General features: G+C 42.5%; 1 protein-coding gene across 2 annotated transcripts in view; it reads left to right on the top strand.

Moving 5' to 3' along the window:
* Positions 1 to 7,490, top strand: part of LOC131592475 (metallophosphoesterase domain-containing protein 1) — a 60,907-nt gene extending 53,417 nt beyond the window's left edge. For both annotated transcript variants that reach the window (XM_058864006.1, XM_058864005.1), the window contains exons 6-7: positions 2,009 to 2,122; positions 5,595 to 7,490. In XM_058864006.1, coding sequence (XP_058719989.1) covers positions 2,009 to 2,122; positions 5,595 to 5,713 — 233 coding nt within the window. In that variant the 3' untranslated portion in view covers positions 5,714 to 7,490. The remainder of the gene's footprint in view (positions 1 to 2,008; positions 2,123 to 5,594) is intronic.
* Positions 7,491 to 19,512: the final 12,022 nt, after the last annotated feature.

Genomic DNA, 19,512 nt, shown 5'->3' with positions numbered 1-19,512 from the left:
TTCTTTGTTTTTAATTTAATTTCGCCTTTAAGTCTTCATTTGCAGCTGTCTGCTTGATAGTCTGTGACAAAGATTTATATTTTCCTGACAGCTGCAGAAACCTGTTTCAAGTAACCAAACATTAAAAAACCCCTAAGATGAACTCTAATTGTTAGCTAGGTGTAATCAATTATTCTTAGTTTGTGTAGTCAGGTGTACATAATAAGCTGCAAACATATGGGAAGGCTTCAGAAGGGTGATAATGCATGTAAACAAAAACATGTTCAACATAAATAATGCTTAATTTAATGGAGAAGTTAATTTTATGGATTATTTTTGTTTGTGAAGTTTTTGAAGTGGAAATACTTTTGGCTTTATGTTCACTGCAGACATTTTGACAATTAACTGCTTCAAATCATTGGAGTAATAAAACTTATGGCTCTAATATGTTTACTCTGGGGAAAAAAAAAAAAAAGTGTGACTTTATTCCAGAGGAATTCCTGGCCTCACTTTGACATCATAAATACTGTTTTTCTCTGGTGAATTTTGACCTCCCTTTGATGGCACAAGTGAATTCAGCAGGAGTGAGCATTGCTCAGTCTGGTTGTAGTTCAGCAGGGCTTTCCTTTTCTACATCCTCTGACAGGTGCCAAACAGCACCTTTTGTCTTTGACCATGTTCAGAACTTCCTCTTTTTGACACTTAGGATGCCCCATTCCCAACTTTTTTTCTGAAAATTGAACTTAGCTCTCCGAGTAGGTATGAAACAAGTGCAAAATTTTGCCATTTTGGTAAAACCTCACAGTTTACCAAACTTCAGCCCAGTTTTCAAGCACTGGCAGCTAAAGAGGTATTTGTCAATGTGTGAACCTACCCTGAAGCTCTAGCAAATCGGAGAGCTTGTCCAAGAGCTTGAATACCACACTTCTGGTTTTTCAAACCAGTTGGTTGCCTGCTTAGCCATGCTTGAGTGGATATCAAAAGTAAATTTATGAAAATCAGGTCCAGACTCTGCACTTCTGGCTAAAAGCACAATATATTCACACTATTGCAGCAAATCCAAGAGATGCAAAGCTATGACAGGCACGCAGGGAAAATATCAGAACAACAAAATATAAGCATGAAGATTTTATCTTTCACGTTTCCAAATATGAGCCTTATGAAAGTGACTGAATAGAAATGAACAGAAATGAATAGAAAGAAAACAGATTGGTTGTTGCAAACACTCCAATACAACATCCTCCTTATACTAGTGCTTGGAAGGAAACATGAGACCAATTGGCAGTAAACATCCCCCTGCAATACTTTTAGACAAAGAGTTGATGTAATATTTCTGTCTATTTTCATAAGAAATACACTTTTACACAATTTTTGTGCAAGTAAATGCAGTACTTAAATACATCTACTGCAAAAGGCTTGAGTGTCCCTTCTGAGATCCATCAATTTAACCAAGTGGGGCTTGCTGTGCCATGAAGCGGTTTAACTCATGTTATTTTTTGGGCATGTAGTGGATCCCTCACCTGAGCTCCACTACTGTAGCGTTCAATGTGATAACAATATAGTTGTAGTATTGGCAACACAGATTCCGTTACATTGGTTTAAGTGTTCAATCTAAAAAAGTAGGTCCCAGGACGGCTTTTAAATAGTTAAATGTTTTAAATTCTTTAGAGGCTTGCTTTGGACTTATTGTTCTTACCTCATTCTCTGCAAGAAGAAAAATGGGTAAAGAATTGAGTTATCCCATTAACAGCAGTGCAAAAAATGTTTTGACTGCAGTAATTATTCTTTGAAAAACAACTGGAAAGAGTTATCACAGACCTTTTTATCCAGATGAGCTTTTATGGTTTTCCGTCTGTATTTTCCTTTCCTTCCTCTTCTGCTTACCAATGCAGACACAATTCTTGCCTTTTCAATTCTTCTGTGGCTGTTTGTGAAAAGCCATGAGACATGAAATCTCAAAAATGCTGTATAACACCAAAACCTTGTGGATTATCTGTCTTTTCTTAAAGCTTTCTTTTCTTTTCCAAAGGTTTTCTGGACTGGGTTCCTAAGAAAATGCAACGGGTAGGATGTGTTGAGCTGCTGAATACAGTCCAGAGACGAATACAGCCAAGGCTTCATGTTTTTGGACATATCCATGAAGGTCAGAACACATTTCTTCTCATAATAGGTATTTAGAAGCTGCAAGTAGAGAAGGCTTAACCAGCATTTTCAAACTTGAATGTCTGAACTGAAGCACTTCTAGAATTCAGATGCATTTTTAAATGCATATATAGAGGTGAAATTGGCTGATAGCCACACTTCAATACCTGTAGTTGAGCATATCTTTCATTTTCTACATCTATAAAACAGGTTGATGCTTCCTTCACAGAGATGAGTATTGTAAATTTTAAAATAAGAACACAAGTCCAGTAGTTACAGAAAGTGTCTAAATATTAGGATGGAGGGATTTTTTTTTCCTCAGCAGAACCTGCGCTTCACAGTAATTCATGTAAGATCTCTGTGTCTCAGCTTCTGTGCTTTTAAAATGGGTAAGAATGTTTTGAGGGGTGCTTCTAAGGCTTGATCTTCAAGATTGTACAATAACAGCTGTCTCTCCCCATCAGTGTGTATATGAAGTTGAAATCAAGACACACAAGACACACTGACTGGTGTAGAAGTTCCAAGATATTTATGGATGCATTTAGTTGTTTTGGCAGGGGAAGATTTTGTGCTCAGACAAAACAAGTGGTTCTATTAACTATTTGATATTTAACTGGGAAGAAAATTAGTTCCCTTCACACAAGCCAGTGAATGGTGACAGATAGCCTCTGCTGAAGTCAGTAACAGCAGGAGTTCATCTCTTGGCAAAGGGAAAGGTAGATGCTGTCTGTTCTGTCCACAAAGCAAGGCAGCAAGGCTTCAAGCAGTGCCCCCACCCTAAGCAGAAAGCAGTGGGCTGTGCAGGAGTGAACCATTGGTGTGTAATGTGTATTATCAGCTGCTCAGTCATTGGCAGTGTTAACTGACTGGCAGGAAAAGGTACTCCACAACTGCCAGTTTTCTGCTTCTGGGACTGCTCCAGCCTTTGCTGTAGGATCTCTGTGGGTCTCACTAGTGTAGAAATGGAAAAAATGGAGGAGCTGGCCTTCAGATTCTTCTGATTTTGTGAAGAGCTCTTCCCAAGATATCCCTCTCTGACTTGCTGCTGGGGACTTTTACCATGGCATATTAGAAGTGGCATTGCTGGTGGTATAAAAAAATATGCAGACTGTTATTTTATAGCTCAAGGATTAGGTCCATTCTCCTCATGTGTCTCATCTGCAGTGACCTGTTAATACCTGGTTAATGTCCAAAGTGCTGTTAAATCACAGAGTAAACAAATAATGCCGCTAGAGTGATCTTTGATATTCCAACCAAGACAGCAGGTGAATACAGTTCAAACTCACTGTCATTTCAGAAACTGAAGGCAAGAGGGTTGCAGGGGATATAAGCAAACAGCTAGCCATGAAGGTTCAGGCAGGTAAACAAAGTCACATCTGTTAAAACCAAGCCCAACTTTGACTCTTGAGGGAAAAGAATGGCACCTCCACAGAATAGCAAATCCTGTGAGTTAGTGTAGTTGGCACAGTAGGTATCAGAACGCAGAAACAAGGTACTCTTCTTGTTAACTATCATAATTTAGAGAAAACAAATGGGGAGCTGTAGACCCTGTTTTTCAGTGCGATGCTAAATCTCTGCAGAGGAGAATTCCCATTGCAGGCAGCCTGTGCAAACAAAGTTGCACTTTGTAGAGAGAATGCATGATTTGAACAGATGAGTTTTTCCTCTGAGTGAACATAGCTACATCTGCAGCAGTCATTTACTGAACATCTGGGGGAAAGAGATGCTTATAAGAGATGTTTCTTCCTTATTCCTTCCCTCCACTACCATGTCTGCCAAAAAATACCTCTGCACATGGGCTTGCTGCTGATCCACCCATGGAAGGGACAAGCAGCATGGCAGGGGTTCTGGCTAAAATTCTGGTTTTTCCATTATACCTCCACTGAGGTATGGCCAAGGAAACTCTGCTGGCAGTGGGACAGGAGTGAAAGCTGCAGCACTAGGAATCTTCCAGCAAAAGGATTGTGTTAGCAGTCTGTGTCTGTTCTCTCCAAATGTGTAGCCGAGGAGACAGCAAGTCCTAAACACAGTGCTGACTGTCCTCCATGCATTTCGTGTTTTCCTCAGAGCAGTCATTCTGTGGCAAACAGAAAGGGATTTACAGAAATGCCGGTGACAGGAACCTTACAGGGTTTTCTTCCCGCCCTGGTCCCTAATTATAGTGTGTTTCTTCCATGGGAGGTGCAGGAGGCCCTGAATTATTCAGGTTGTTTTAAGGAACCAAAAAAAAAGGAATTTGGCTACTGTTTCTTTGTTTGCAAATTATGCAATTTTCAGAGTTCTGAAAGACACAAAATTGCGTTCAGAAAAACCATAGGGTCCTCAGAACATAGGATTTGACTAGCTGTAACTCCTTGTGTATATAGCAATGAATACATTTCACTATTAACTTTATGAAAGGTGAAATTGAGTCTTAGTACAAATTTCTACCAGTTGATTTCCCCAAAATCACGTATTTCTGATGATTGCAGTTCTTCATATTGATCATAATACTTCAGTGAAAGTTTCCAACATTAAGCTTTTAGCTTTCATGTAATCAGGCTTATGTTTTTATCCTAGTGATTCATTAAAAGATTTTTGACAACAGTGTGTCTGTTTTTTCATGACACCAAGGCTGTCAAAGGGCTTCTTCACTTTCTGAAAGAGCATTTCACTGTACTTCTACAGGCATTAGAGCTAGAAGTTTGGTTTTCTGCATATTTGATTCTGGAATTGTTTGCCTTGGGTGTCTAGCCAGACATGAGATGTAGCTGAAGCTTTTTTACCACTGGTGACACACACGGATGTGTGTGTTCTCCTGTGGAAATGTTCTGGTGTTTTAGGGTGTGAATTCACCTTGTCTGTTAGACAATGCATTCAATAATAAAGCCATTTTTTCTCAGCCTGCACAGGCATTTTAGTGCCTGTCCATCAATTTTGGTCAACAAGTTCAAAGACATAGCAAAAAGAGGTTCCTACTAGGCAAATCCTGCCCAGATGCACATGCACATGCACATGCATATTCTTGCCTCAATCAAGCAATGCTTTTTCTTCATTGGTTGCTTAAAGGATGTTCAACAGAGGGCAGGAAAAATGGTGGGAAGATTAAAATTGCCCAAAGTTTGCTGTACTGATGACTGCAAGCCTAAACAATCAGAAGCATCCTTTCCAAAACCAAAAAGGTTTTAAGAGAAAAATCTCTGCAGAGAAAAGTATCTGTCTTTCTAAGGTGGTTTATTGAGCTGGCTGCCAGAGATAACAGCCACTAGATACTGAGGGCCCATCTTGCTTTTCTTAAACAATTTGAAAAGCTCTGCTGTAGGACAAAGATGGTATTGATTCGGGGAACATTCATGTTTTGAGTGAAGAGAATTTTTACAATCCTTCTAAGTAATAAAAAATATGGCACTTATTGTTGTGTGATACAGGTAATTAAAAAATAAAGAGAATAATAAGTAATAATGAGAGTAACCAGAATTTTTCTTCCTTTGTAGGTTATGGTGTCATGGCTGATGGAACCACCACCTATGTGAATGCATCTGTGTGCACTGTGAATTACCAGCCACTTAATCCGCCTATAGTTATTGACTTACCTACTCCAAGGAACACATGATTATAATGAGGATTTAAAGTTGTACCCAACACATTAGCAACTTTATATTGCTGGCTGAGAATCCCAATAGGGAACCATTCAACAAAAAAAAGCAAAATCCTTCTTTTTTCCCTGCTAGCTCTTCACAGATAAATTTAGAGTAACAAAAGTGGACAAGGAACAAAGACATTTTGGTGCCAGAAACAGATTAAAGACTAACATTTTACCATTAAAATGTTTGTGAACACAGAAAAGTGAATTCATTGCTCGCACACACACACACACACACACACACACACACATATATATATACACACATATATATATGTGTGTGTGTGTATAATATATATATCTAGTAGGGGCTTTTGTACATACCATATATTGGACTTATTAAAAGAATGATGTCTTTCAAAGGAGTGTTTCTTTAAGAAAGTTTGCAGTTTAAACGTGTTTAGACTAGGATTTCCTCATTTCAGATGTTTTCCAGTGAGGTCTTGGTAAAAAAAAAAAATCATGGTAAAGATGTTTTCCCTTAATCAACATGAAAAATATAAAAGATGGTACACAAATGACCAGTCAGAGGAGGAAAACTATTTCTCCAAGTCCTCCAGGTCTAAGTCTTTGCATCTATTCAAAACCAATGCAAAAGAGGCCCTAATTCACTGTACTGAAATGAAGTTTTACTACATCTGGCATTACAGATGGCAAGGGAAATGGTGCATATTGCCAGCATGCTGTAAACAGCTCAACATTCAAGAAGGGAGACTGTGTTAAACGCAGTATAAACTCAGGAATTTGTAACCTGGTCTCGCCTGTTTAAAAAAAGAAAATAAGGATGACATTTCCCTTAAAAAAAAAAAGAAAGAAAAAAAATATAACTGTGTTTTCATATGGTAAAGTGATATGTGATTGTATTTAAGGAAAAAAGAAAGAGGAAAAACCTGCAAAGGGCTCACCCAATGATTAGTAATGGTATTTTAAATAAAACCCACTGAGACTATTGGTTTAAAACCTGCTAATGAGACATGCAGCCAATGATGAGATTACTGGTTTGAATTTGGCCCTGGTCAGGAATGGTTAAATGTCATTGTGATAATTTTGTCCTTGGGAAACATAGATGTCAAGGGGAAGGCATCAACCCAAGGTGTAGTTTGGACACTCACTTTTGGGTGGCTGTGAGCAATGGGTACGCACCAAAGTGTGAAGAGCAGAGGTCACCGCAGGGGACCTGGGACTTGCCCACTCATGGACACTGCTGAGAGAAGCCCAGAACAAAACCAGTAGAAACCCATCTGTTGTATTGCTTTTGGCACCAAGAAAAGCAGGGGACATGTCAGAAGCTGGTTGAGATGGTCCACAGCCATGGTACTGCCTGTGCAGCTCTCCTGCAGTGTTAGCAGAGGTATTGAAGCTGCTGGGATTTCAGTCCTGTCCTAGGCAGAAGCTTAAGAATTGATTACAGAGCCACCAAAAAACCCAGGGCTTCAGACATCTCCTGCAAGAAATGGATTTCTGCCTTGAACTGAAAAACGTGTCCTTTTGACTTGATGGAGATAACTTAACTGCTCTATTCTATATGTGGACATACTGAATTGGGGGTGACAGCATCTAGACATTAATCTTGCTCACACACATTGGGCAGACCATAGCACTCCCAGCTCATGGCTGCAGGTCTGTGCATAGCCCACATCTGCACCCATGCATTGGAGAATTGTGTGTTACATGGATGTAAATGTGACTTTTACATAGCAGCTGCATGAACATTATACACAAACAATTTAACATACCAGTGTTGCAAAACCAGGCCATGTGAGCTTCTGCTCTGAGCAAGGTGGGCACAAACTCTGCTTTTCCCTGGCTTCCCATGTGCAGCAGCTCTTCCAGGTGCTGCCTGGAGCTGAGATGTCCAAGCCCAGTAACTGACTCATGCTGTGGACCCACAGGAAGCCACCAAACCCCCAGAAAACATGACAAGTCACAGGTCTGTCATTTCTTGTAATCTGTTAGGTGACTGTGTGTCTAAATTAATGTGCTTCTTTTTTTCCTGAAAGTGAAATCCAAAACTATTGATGACACCTGCAACTGGTTTTTGGGAGCGTGGTTCACAAGTGCATGAGCAGTCTGCCATTAATTCAGATGGGGCCACTTTTGTCAAAGCTACTGGTGTAGAAATTTCAGGATCAGCTCCTAAATCAGTAAGAATTGAAATTCACAGTTGAATATGTACTCCTGTCATCACTAGAAGATGAACAATAGCATGTAGATAGAATAAAAGTGGCTTAGCTAGTCACAATTCAAGCGGTTTGCAACAAATGTGGCAGGAAATTGGCTGCATGTTAAAGTCTGAAATGTTTACATTTGTTCATGGCACTTAAAGTGAAGGGAAGAGGTCCTTTTATTAGCCTCATCAAAATTTCTATGTCAACCATAAAATATTCTCTTAAAAATAATTTTTCCTAAGGTATCTTCCAAATACTGTGTATTTTTATGTGGAAAGGAAATGAAAGCAACTGTTACTTCAAAATATCATTTAAAGTACTTGAGGTATGAAAGCTTAAAGATTATTTAATCATTTTGGCATAACTTGAGTGTTGTAATTTTTGGTCAAGCATGTTAGATGAATAAAGTCTTAAAAAAAACCAAAAACAAACAAATGAACAAAAAAAACACCACACAGCAAAAAATAAGGTCTCTTAATGTCCAGCTCATGTGATCAGCTCCATGTTGGAACGACTGTCATCTTCTTCAGGGGTAGAAGCCAGGCTGTGGGACATTAAAGATGTTATGGAGGGAGGTCAGCAGAGGGTGCCTTGCTCTGTCCCCCAGCTTCCAGCTACCACATCTCCTGCAGAGAGTAACGAGCTCGAGGCTGGGGCTGCAGAGAGAAGGGAAAACAGTACCCACTGCCTGTAATGGATGTATTTTGGTGGGAGAGTATGCCAGGAGTGTCTAGGAGGGAAAAGCTACTGAGGGAGTGCTGCAGCACAGCTCTGGAGAGGTTGGGAACTGGAATGCCATCCTTTGGGTGTGGGAAGCAGCTGGAAGAAGGAGAGTTCCTGCTCTGAGTTGGGTGTAATGACACATTTTCACAGAGAGGGAGGTTATAAGGCCAGGTGAATATTTTTATTTTAAATTTGTGGGCACAGAAAGACTTGAGTATCTGATCTACCTCAGATAAGGAAGACTGTGAAAAGGAAGATCTCCACAAATCCAGCTGTGCACTTGTCAGCTCTGTTTAAATTTGGGATGCCTCTCAAGTAATTTCCTGCCCCACCTCCCCATTGCTGACCTTCACTGATATTTATCCAGGTAGCAGTGCTCCTGAAGGAAGGTGTGCTGATGTGTATTACTAATATGTACATTCCCATCACCAGGCAGAATTGTTGTCTGAGATTAATTCTGATTCACTTCAGCAATGAATAGGGAAGATATCACTGCACGTCAATGAAAAAAAAAAAAGATGACAAGATTATTTTTACCTCCCTCAGTCACATATGGCTGAGGATGTGAAATGTTCCTTGACTAGAAACTAGAAGAAAGGAGCAGGCTGGAACTCAGCACCCACCCAAGCAGCTGCTTTTGGTGCCCCAGGAAGGATCAAAACCCCTGTCTCAGGGTCATGCTGGGGACACAGCAGATGGTAAAATGCTCTGGTCTTGATGCAGTAGGGCACCAAAGGAGATAAGAAGTGGTTTGTCTTTTCCAGTCACTGACTGCTGCTAACAGTCAATGCAAATACTTCAGAGGAAGGAGGAATGAGACATCCCTTAGAAGGCAATTTTTGGAATAATCTGCCTAAGGGGATCTTTGCCCCCCTCCCATTTATTGCTGTTTGTGTGAAAATTTCTCTCTTTAAAACCCATATTATTGCTTTCTGCTCAAGTAACTCACACAGAGCAAATGTAACTGTAAATGGTCTTTCCTTTCAGGTACATTCCTGTGCCTTTCTTTCAGGTCTCCCTGCATCTGTGATTTTAGTGATATTTTGGAACAGGGAGCACCCTAGATGACTATGCGCAGTGCATTAGAACAACAGTATTTCACTTATCCTTGTACATGTGCTGCTGCTTGGGTTTATTGACTGTCCCTTTGTTCTCTTTTTATGTGAAAAGTGAAAATAGGAGTACTTACATGCACCTCTTTTGTGCCATTTGTTTTCTGTATATTGGCCATTATGTTGCTTTTTACTCACTTCATCTAGAAATTAAAATAATTTCAGTTCTAGCTAGGCTCTATTTCTAACTCCCTTACTTTTCCATCTCAGAAATGCTCCCCTCCTCTCTTTTTGATGTGTCATTTGGGAGTTGGTGAGAGGCAGCAGTGCCAGAAGAGGACCTCCTCTTCCTTCGTATCTGAGCATTTAGACACAGTTCTCTGCTACTTTCTCTCCTGACTTTTATCCAGTATCTTCATTTTTTTAGGGTTTTTTGGGATAATAGCATGTATTTTTAAACCCCAATGGACCACTGTGGTGAGTTGACTCATGGTTGCCTATGGCCCTAGCTCAGTTTTCTCTTCAAAAGGCAGATTGTCACTGAATTTGCCACAACCATCACCCCTTCCTCTCATGGACTCTGACCCAGGCTGTGTCTGTGGTAGGGATCTTCCCCCATTCTGACCTGTTCCCCTGGCTTTGGTGGTGCCCTTGGCAATCCTCATCATCCCTGGTTGGGCTTTGCTGCTGGAGGGTAGCTCATCCACCTACCTCAGTGTGGGGACCTGAGGGTGCTGCTGGGTGGGATAAAGAGCATTTGCATTTGTACAGCCTGCATCCTGCTTTAGAGGTTTTTGTTTCTTAGCTGCTGCCCAAACCATGACCTATCTTTGACCATGAATAGCTCTTCCATCAAGGTCTTTATCAAAACCTTTGCAATTGTCTGCACCAATTATATCAGCGATAGCTCTTCTGGCCAGGACTCTGATGTACAAAAGCTTTCAAATAGATTAAAGGAACAGGCTTTTCTTTCACACAAATCGGTTGGCATTGTTTCCCCCTGCCCAGTGAAGTGTATTCCCTCTCCAGAGCATGATGGACTAAAACTGAGCAGAGCAATTAACCTCACCACATGTCACTAGGTCTTGCACACTGTGCCCTTGTGCTCTTTGCTCCCATATAGGCCCATGTAGGCCTGGTTAGTGGACAAATGCTTCCTGCTCTAGGAGCCCATTCTCTCCCTGAGAGCTCTGGTCTTGCCTCTGCATGGCCTCAGGGACAGGGGGGACACCCATGGGAAAACACAAAGCAGACAGGTTGGTGTTTCAAGTACTCTCATTTCACTTATCCCGTCTTTCTCTGTGCTCTGAATGGGGTGAACAACTTGAGCAGGGCCAGATGGAAAAATGCTGGTTGCTATAAACAAGTTACAGTGGCTTATGGTAGAACAAAGCTTCAAAATCAGTGTAAGGAAAATACTTTGCCCAACCACATGAGCTGCCCAACACCCAGGAAAGGCTGGGGAGAGTCAGAGGTGGTGTTAAAATGCCCTCCCACCAGTGCAGCCTCAAATGCCCATTCCCCACTGCAGCTAGAGCCTGGATGTGGGGGCTAGAGCTAGCCCAGCTCAACGACAAGTGCAGATTAGGAGTACTAGAAGATTGGTGGTAGAAACCTTTCCGCAGAGGCCACTGGAAGGGTGAAAAGGAGTCTCAAAGGTTTCTGAGGTGTCTTTTCTCAGTGAGTGCCCCCTTGTCCACAGGGGAATGGCTGCATGTGTCCTGGTGGGGACCCTGCCTGTGGGAAGATGGGGCTGAAGCTGATGGAGGGGACCAGGGGTCTGTACTGCTGCAGGGCACAGAGCCAGGTGGCACTGGTATTGTGTGCTGTGAACTTCAGAGAGGCTTGTGTCTGCTGGGTTTCTCTTTCAGCCTGGTGGTGCTGCTCCTCTGTTGAAACACAAGGGAGGGGAAGCAACAAGGTAGGGTCCTGCATGACCCTGCACCTCCAGAGTGCTGAGGAGGCCTTGGTGCAGAAAAGACATTCTCCCCTTGCAGTGTAATAACCCATAGTGGCAAATTTCAGGGTCTCCTGCCAACTTTACCTCCCACTGTGATGACCTGGGCCAAATGAAAATAATTATGCAGGATAAAGCAGTTTAATACAGGCAGTTAAACCTGTATTTCTAATTTTTTTCTACTCTTTTATAAGGCTGCTGCATGGCACAGCCATTCTGGTTGTGTCTGTTACATGGTATTTTAAAATGCTGCTTCATGTGTGTCAGCTACAGATTAAGCTGCCTTTATCACCACCTCCTGTGCTTCCCATGGTCACTCCTGTTGGTCCCTGTTATTTCACAGCACTCACACTGAGGCTCCCTGGGAAGTATCTCACCATGGACACTCCCACTCTGGATAATTCTTTGGCCTCCCCAAGTGTATTGTATGAGGATCAATCCATCCTGGCCTTGTTTTTGAGCCCACAGACAAACCCCAGCACCTTCCCCAGCAGCATTAGCTCCAAAGACCGGCAACAAACCAGGAATGGTGAAGGAAAAGGAGACGGGTCCTTCTGCTTGGTGTGAGCCTGAGGACAACTCCCAGCATCACCCCAAGTCTCTCCAGGTGAGCTAGTAGCTGCATATGGGGCAGGTTCCCTCCAGTGGGAAGAAAGACCCCTGTTCTGGGAGGAATGAATACTAATAACAGATAGAGAAAAGGCAGAACAGTACAGCAAGATAAAGCACAGCAGGGCAAGGCAAGCCTCCAGAGAAAATGGCCAGTGGGGTCCACAGCATCGAAGTTTCTTCTATAAGTTTGTGAAATGGTACAAACACCTGGCACCCTGATAACCTTGTGGCCTGCCCATGGTGCTTCCCACCCCTCATTCACACACCAGGGGATGCAACACCTCTGCCCTTGCTAGCAGTCCTCTGTAGTGGCATACACAGGAAAGGGAAAGCCGCTGTGGAGCCACGGAGGAGTCATGAGAAGGAACTGCTTCCAATATGCTTCCCCATCACCTCAGCCTGTTCTCCCTGGATGCCCATCTCTGGGCATCGATGGTTTACCCCCATGCCTTCAAAAGCACCTTTTTTCCCCACCTGTTCTGGCTGGAATGCAGTGTAAACTTAATTATGTTTATTGCTTGTTCAGAAAGAAATAAAAGCTCTGAAGTGTTACCTATCCAGTTTGTTTCTGCAGATGCCCTTAACAATCATTAATCATGTGTATTAACATGGGGTCAAGAGACTTGTCAAAACTGCAGCTCTTGAGCGGTAAACAGAGCTCATGCAATTATCAGTCCCCCCTCTGAAAATGCTTGGATTGATTCATTGTTCTTTCTAACACCTGAGAAAGTCAGAGAAGTAATAAATCATGAAAATATAGACAAGGTACTCAGCAAACTCTGATGAAGACACTTCATCAGCTGCCTGCAGCTCTGTGTCAGTGTGTTTGCACTGGAGTCAACACTGAGCTGTTTGCATAACAGCTGGAACCACCAAGCACTCACAAACACTGCAATAAACTCAGAAACTTCGTGCTCTCTTCTGAGTTAAAAGTAGGGGATTCCTTAACTGCTTTTAATCCAACTGCTACCAAGCTTATGCCATCCCTTAAAATAAAGGTACAGGAGCTTTTAGTGCACAGATTTTAATCAGAATAGTAGTACATTCTCTGTGAAGTCCACAAGGCTGTGTGGATGGAGGGGAAAAGGGTGCAGATGCATTTGCTTGTCAGGAAAGGTCCTTCCATCTCTCCATGAACTCAGGATGCCACAGTGCAAGACACTTGTCTCTCCTGGATCCTGGACGTGCTTTGTTAAAGAAGCCCCTTTTAAACTGAAAAAAAAAAAAAAAAAAAAAAAAAAAAAAAAAAAAAAAAATTGCTAAAAGAATAAAGGAAAAAATGACAACAGTGTCAGAAGAGGAACAGTTCTCCCAAACTTTGAAGCTGGTGTTATCTATTAGAAACAACAAAAGGAACTCAAAGCTGGGAGATGGAAAGCAACAAAATGTATGAAAAGAAATAACATGTTTCATGCTCCCTATTGGCTTTGTTTCTGTTTCTGAGTGAAAAAGTAGAGCATACTTCAAAGAACAGCCCTGTCTCAGTAGTCTCTGCTTGGCATTATTAACAGTGGTTGTGTTCTGCAGTTGTGATGTTGGTCTAAAAATCATCAGGAACTCACAGCCCACATGTAGCACTGAAATAGGAAGGTGGTATGTGGTTTTGGTTTTTTTTATTTTTTAATAAAGAGAAAATAAAGACTGTTTTTATTCTTTGAAAGGTCCTTGTAGTTGTAAGAGGCAGTTACTTCTCCTGGCTCCTTGATGATTTCACAGAGGTTATTCCTTTCCCGTGTACATGACTTCAGAGAACTGTGAAGCTGTTCCCACAAGAAGAGGGTGCTGATACCAGTGGGAGTGACTCTGTCAGAAGCCCAGTGCCCATTGAATCTGGAAATTAGCTGTGAGGACCTAAATTACCCAAGTCTCTTTTCCAAGTTGCCCAGGTCAGAACACCTCTGGAAATACCCAGTATAACCTCTTGTTTTAAGCAGTGGAAGCTGCTCAGGGCTGCTCCAGCTGAGCTTTGAGGCTCTGCAAAGATGTAGAAATCAACACAACTCTGGGTACCCATGTCGGTGTTTGACCATCCTCATGGTGTAAAGTGCTCTGTCCTGTGGAATGGAAAACTCAAGCTCTGCATCCCAAAGGGAAGCCACCTGCCCTGCTCCCCAGCCCATGTGGCTATACAATGGCATCCTGCAGGGTGATGTCCAGAGTGGTGGCCAATGCCAGGCAGCCACCACATCCATCAGGCTGCCCCAGCCACTCCAAATCTAAATGTACGTGGAGAGCCACAGCAAAACCTCCAGGTCTGCCAGTTTTATTTCTGGTGCTCTGATGTCATCAGTGCAGTGGCTTGATTTGCTTTGGCTGTTTCAGGGGAGCAAAAAGAACACCCACTCTGAAGAAGTGGGTGCTGGTCTTGGTCCCACTCAATTCAGCAGAAGAAATGAGCACTGAGCTCAGCAAAATGAGCATCAATGCATCAAAAGCATCCTTATATGACCTCACCCTAAGGTTTATAAAAGTTTTCAAGACATTTTCAAGAGAAGTCATGCTCATCTTTGCACCATGCTCTTTTCTGGCTGAGCTGTAGAAGCCAAGAGTGACACCCACTGTGCTGAACCTTCACTTTGCTTGGCTGCTTCAGAGCAGCCTCCTTTCTGTGGGAAAGCTTCGGCAGGGATATGAGACTTTAAATGCAGGAACTAGAGCTATAGCAAGCAAAAGGATCCATTAATTGGGGAAGAATTTTGCTCTAGAAGTTGCTCAATTGATGATTGATAAAATCAATAACAATCAATATGGTGCACAGCCTCCTTACTATTTCCACAAGTGAAGTCTAAGGAATTTTGTGTGCTGGGACAGTGAAAGGCAGAGAGCATCCCCTCACTGGGTACCTGGAAGAAGCAGGAAAAGACAAAACCAGGGAGGAAGATCAGCTTCTGTTGCTTGGAGGAGGAAAAATATCCTACAAAGCACAGGCTGGTACCAGAATAATGAACCAACAGTGGAACCACAACACAAAGGAGAATATCTTCTGAAAACAGAAGACATTGCTGCACTGTTTCATGATCTAACTTTATAAAATTTACACTCTGAATGGGACTGAGGGAGAGAGATGTCTGCTTGGGGGAAAATGAAGGAAATCAGAAGATGCAAGGGCCTGACAGTGAAAAAGCTGCTTAACTAGGAGGTATAAGTTAAGTAATTTTTGCTTTTTAGGACAACAGAGAAACTGAATGGCTTGGAAGAGCTCCACTCCTGCAGAAGACAGGGCTGTCTCGAGCTGCAATGGGAGATATCAATTAACAGAAATGTCTGAAAAGAAGGGATCACCAAACCCTCACACTGTTTAAACTCTTGGTGTTGGCAACATGTAATAGAGAGACTATGCTGTGCAGAAATTCCTAAATTGATTATGTATCAAGATTAAAAGCCCAGGTAATAAATGCAAGTTATAGAAATTGCCTGTTTAGAGCCATGCATTAGAACTAGCTGATATTAATGAAACCTAATAGGATGACACATGACAGGAATGTTGATTAAGTTGTTTATAATCTCTTTAGAAAAGTTCAACTGGACAAAAGGGAAATAAAACTGACTCACACTATAAAATGCTGATGCTGGCAACTATGAAGTTAGTCAGCTGGAATGTTTATTCATCCACTAGACCCAAGAAGTAAAGCTTGTGGTGTCCCTCCAAGTGATATACGCTTCAAACCGTTACATTCAATTGAATCATAGAATATCCTGGGTTGGAAGAGACTTGCAAGGAACATCCAAGTCCAACTCCCTGGCCCAGCACAGGACAAAGACAACCTCACGAATACCACCATGAGAGTGTTGTCCAAGTGCTTCTTCAACTCTGGCAGGTCTGGTGCTGTGACCACTGCCCTGGGGAGCCTGTTCTAGTGCCCAGCCACCCTCTGAGGAAGAACCTTTTCCTAATATCCAGATTAACACTCCCCTGACACAGCCTCATGTCATTCCCTCATGTCCTGCCACTGGTAACCATGAGAAGAGATCAGTTCCTGATCCCCTGCTTCCCTCATGAGGAAGCTGCAGACTGCGATGAGTCTCCCCTCAGTCTCCTCCTCTCCAGCTGAACAGACGTAGTGCCCTAAGCCACTCCTCATAAGGCTGCCCTCCAGACCCTTCCCCATCCTTGTGGCCTCCTTTGGATACTCTCCAACAGCTTAATGTGTTTTTCATGTTTTTTACATTATGGCACCCAAAACTGCCCCCAGGACTGGAGGTGAGGCCATCCCAGACCAGAGCAGAGCTCCCTGGCCTGGCTAGCCATGCTGGGCTGGATGCCCCCAGGAGGGATGTCTCTCCTGGCTCCAGGCCACTGCTGGCTCATGTCCAGCTGGCCACAGCCTAGAACCCCCAGCTCCCTTCCTGCAGCTGCTCTGCAGCCTCCCATTCCCCAGTCTGTCCGTACAGCCAGGGGTTCCCCACCCCAGGGAGAGAATCTGGCACCTTCCCCTGTGGAACCTCACAGGCTGGGGACTGCCCAGCCCTGTCATTTGTCCCAGGCTCTCTGCAGGGCCTCTCTGCCCTCAAAGGAGTCAACAACTCCTCCCAGTTTGGTGTCATTGGCAAAATTACTGAATGTTCCTTCGAATCACTATTGAGGATGTTGAACACACAGGGCCAAGGATGGAGCCCTGTGGGGCCTCACCAGTCACCAGTGTCAGCCTGGTGTCACCCCAGTCACTGTCACCCTTTGCGCCTGACCCCTGAGCCAGTTGCTCACCCATTGCAGGGTGTGTTTATCCAGCTGTGCCTCGACAGCTTGTCCAGAAGGATCCTGAGAAAGGAAGTACCGAAAGCTTTGCTGAAGTCCAAAAAGGTTACATCAACCGCTTCCCTTCATCAATTAGGTGGGTTACCTTGTCATAAAAGGAAATTGAATTAATCTTTTATCCCTATAGAAGAACACTACTACTTAACCATGTACCAAAATATGGTTTGCACCATACCCTGCTCTTGTCATTGTGAGGCGACTTGTTCTGAATGGTAAAAAGTGGAAATTTCAGTCCATCAGAATTTCTGAAGTCCCCAGATGGCAATTTTCTGACAGAAAGGCTACTTCCAGCAGGGACATCATGTCTCATCTTGGCGGACAAGGAGAACTTGTTCACAGAATGAGGGTGCTGAAGCAGCTTGAGATATCGGCAGCACAATTTTGTTCACAACCACTGAGTGAACATAAAATAAGGAGATAAACCACGTCAGATAGACTCTTTGTCTTTCAAAAGGGAAATTTCACACAGCTAAATCTTAACACACTGGTGAGGAAGAGAAACATTTAAGTAGGAAAATAGAGATGGTATTTACAAACTGTTTAATCAAGTTTGCCAAAAACAGTCCCAGAATAAAGAACAACTCAAATTAGTTTCAAAAATACCCCCCACCCTGGTTGGGAGGTTAAATAAAGGCAGACTTGGAAAAAATACATATGAAGGGAGAAATTTGTATTAAAAAGGAACAAGTAAAATAAACACACAGAGGGGCTATCAATGGCTTAAACCGGTAATAATAAGAATGCAAAAGCAAATGGAAATGGGAGATATTATTAAAATGGTGGAATTTTAAGATATCTTTGCTGTTGCAGACAAAGTGGCCCATAGTGGTGGTGGGACATTGCACACAGTTACTAAGCCTAGCAGTCCTAAAAGAGCAAAGTTAAATGGCAATTACCAAATTTCTCAATTCAGAATTGTATCAGAGAAAGTAGATTTTTTAAACTGCTAATTATGAATGAATGCTCAGACACACTAGGACACGAGAGAAGTCTCAGAAGTCCAAAGAAGGCTGAAATTGTGTCAACATCTTTAAAAGGGAGAGAGAATGGCCAAAGCTAGGGAGCATTACTCATACTTTGATCCCTGGAAAAAAAATCAGTGATTGGACTGATTGTGCAAGGTTTTAGCAATAAAGAATTAAAAAAGACTAATAAAATTAAATGCTAATCAAGGTGGGTTTAAGGTAAATGGATCTTCTTTAACTGATTTGCTACTTTTTTATGAGATTACAAGTTTGGATGACAAATTAATTAGTCTTAAGGTAATAGACTTGGTAATAGACTTCTGTAAAGCACATGACTTGGCACCTCTGTGCTATTTCGAGGAGGAAAGAGGAATGATGTAATTTTGACATGGCACACAATAAATGAATTAAACCCCATCAAACTACGTAATTAAATAAGGAATCATCTTGAAGAGGCTATATGTTTTGCAGGATCATCCAGGTACTGGTTCTTGCCCTGACATGAATGACATGCTACATCTTGATCAGGAAACCTGCTTTCCCCACCCTAAAAGGTGTCACTGAAGCTTTAAAGATGAACCAAGTGTTGGACTGCAGGAAATACTGAATGGGATGTCTCACAGAGATACTCTGATCCAGACTTTTTTAGAAAACGGGGTACAGTTTTTAAATCAGTCCTACATTTCAGCATGGACATATATAACCCTTAATCCCTCATGACAAGGACAGGAAGTGACTTGCCTCAGGGAGAAGGGCTCTAAAAAAAGAGGCCTTGGATGTGTTTCTGGCTAGCATAAAGTGTGCCCAGAAGAGCAAGTGTAGCAGTTGACTGGGCAAAGCTGGAAGAGGGAGGCTGCAGGTCTTCTGCCTTTGGCATCCCTATGGCTGAGATTTGAAAATGCCCAGTTCAGACATCCCTGACTTGAGCGTGAATTTGAGGAGCTGAAACTGACTCCAGGAAAGCCTGTGGAAATGGGGAAAGGGCCAGAAAATTTGCACCTAAGAGGTGAAAATTTGTGAAGTTCACTCTGTCTTGCTGAAAACAGAAGAGGCTTAAGTTGATTTTGCTGTGACCTTTATGTAACTGCAGGGTGCACCCGCTGGAAGCCACACAGAGGCAAATTCATATCTGTAACAAGGACACCATCTTAAAAATGTATGTATTCATATATATGTATATGGTGCTTCCTTTACAAAGAGAGTAATTAGCCACCAAAACAACCTCTGAATGATTGCACTGAATCTTTGCAACTGGCAATTTTAAAGTCAAGGTCTGATGTGTATCTTCAAACAGAAAATAATTATGGGACTCCCATTCATTAGCAATAAACAAGCAAACAAACATTCATGTGAATCCTTTCAACTCAAGTGATTGTGATTTGGATCAGGCCCTGCCTTAGTTGTGGGCAGTGCTGCAAAATGACCAGTGTCCAAGGTACTTCAGCCTCACTGGGCCTGTGCAAACCCCTGCAGCTGAAGAAAATGCTCCTTTACCTAGGCATGTCATTTCACACCCCGGCAGGCAATTAAAATGCA

The sequence above is a fragment of the Poecile atricapillus genome, chromosome W (assembly GCF_030490865.1).
Source record: "Poecile atricapillus isolate bPoeAtr1 chromosome W, bPoeAtr1.hap1, whole genome shotgun sequence".
NCBI classification, from domain to species: Eukaryota; Metazoa; Chordata; class Aves; order Passeriformes; family Paridae; genus Poecile; species Poecile atricapillus.
Note: the sequence above shows the minus strand (reverse complement) of the source record. Positions and strands in the feature narration are given on the sequence as shown.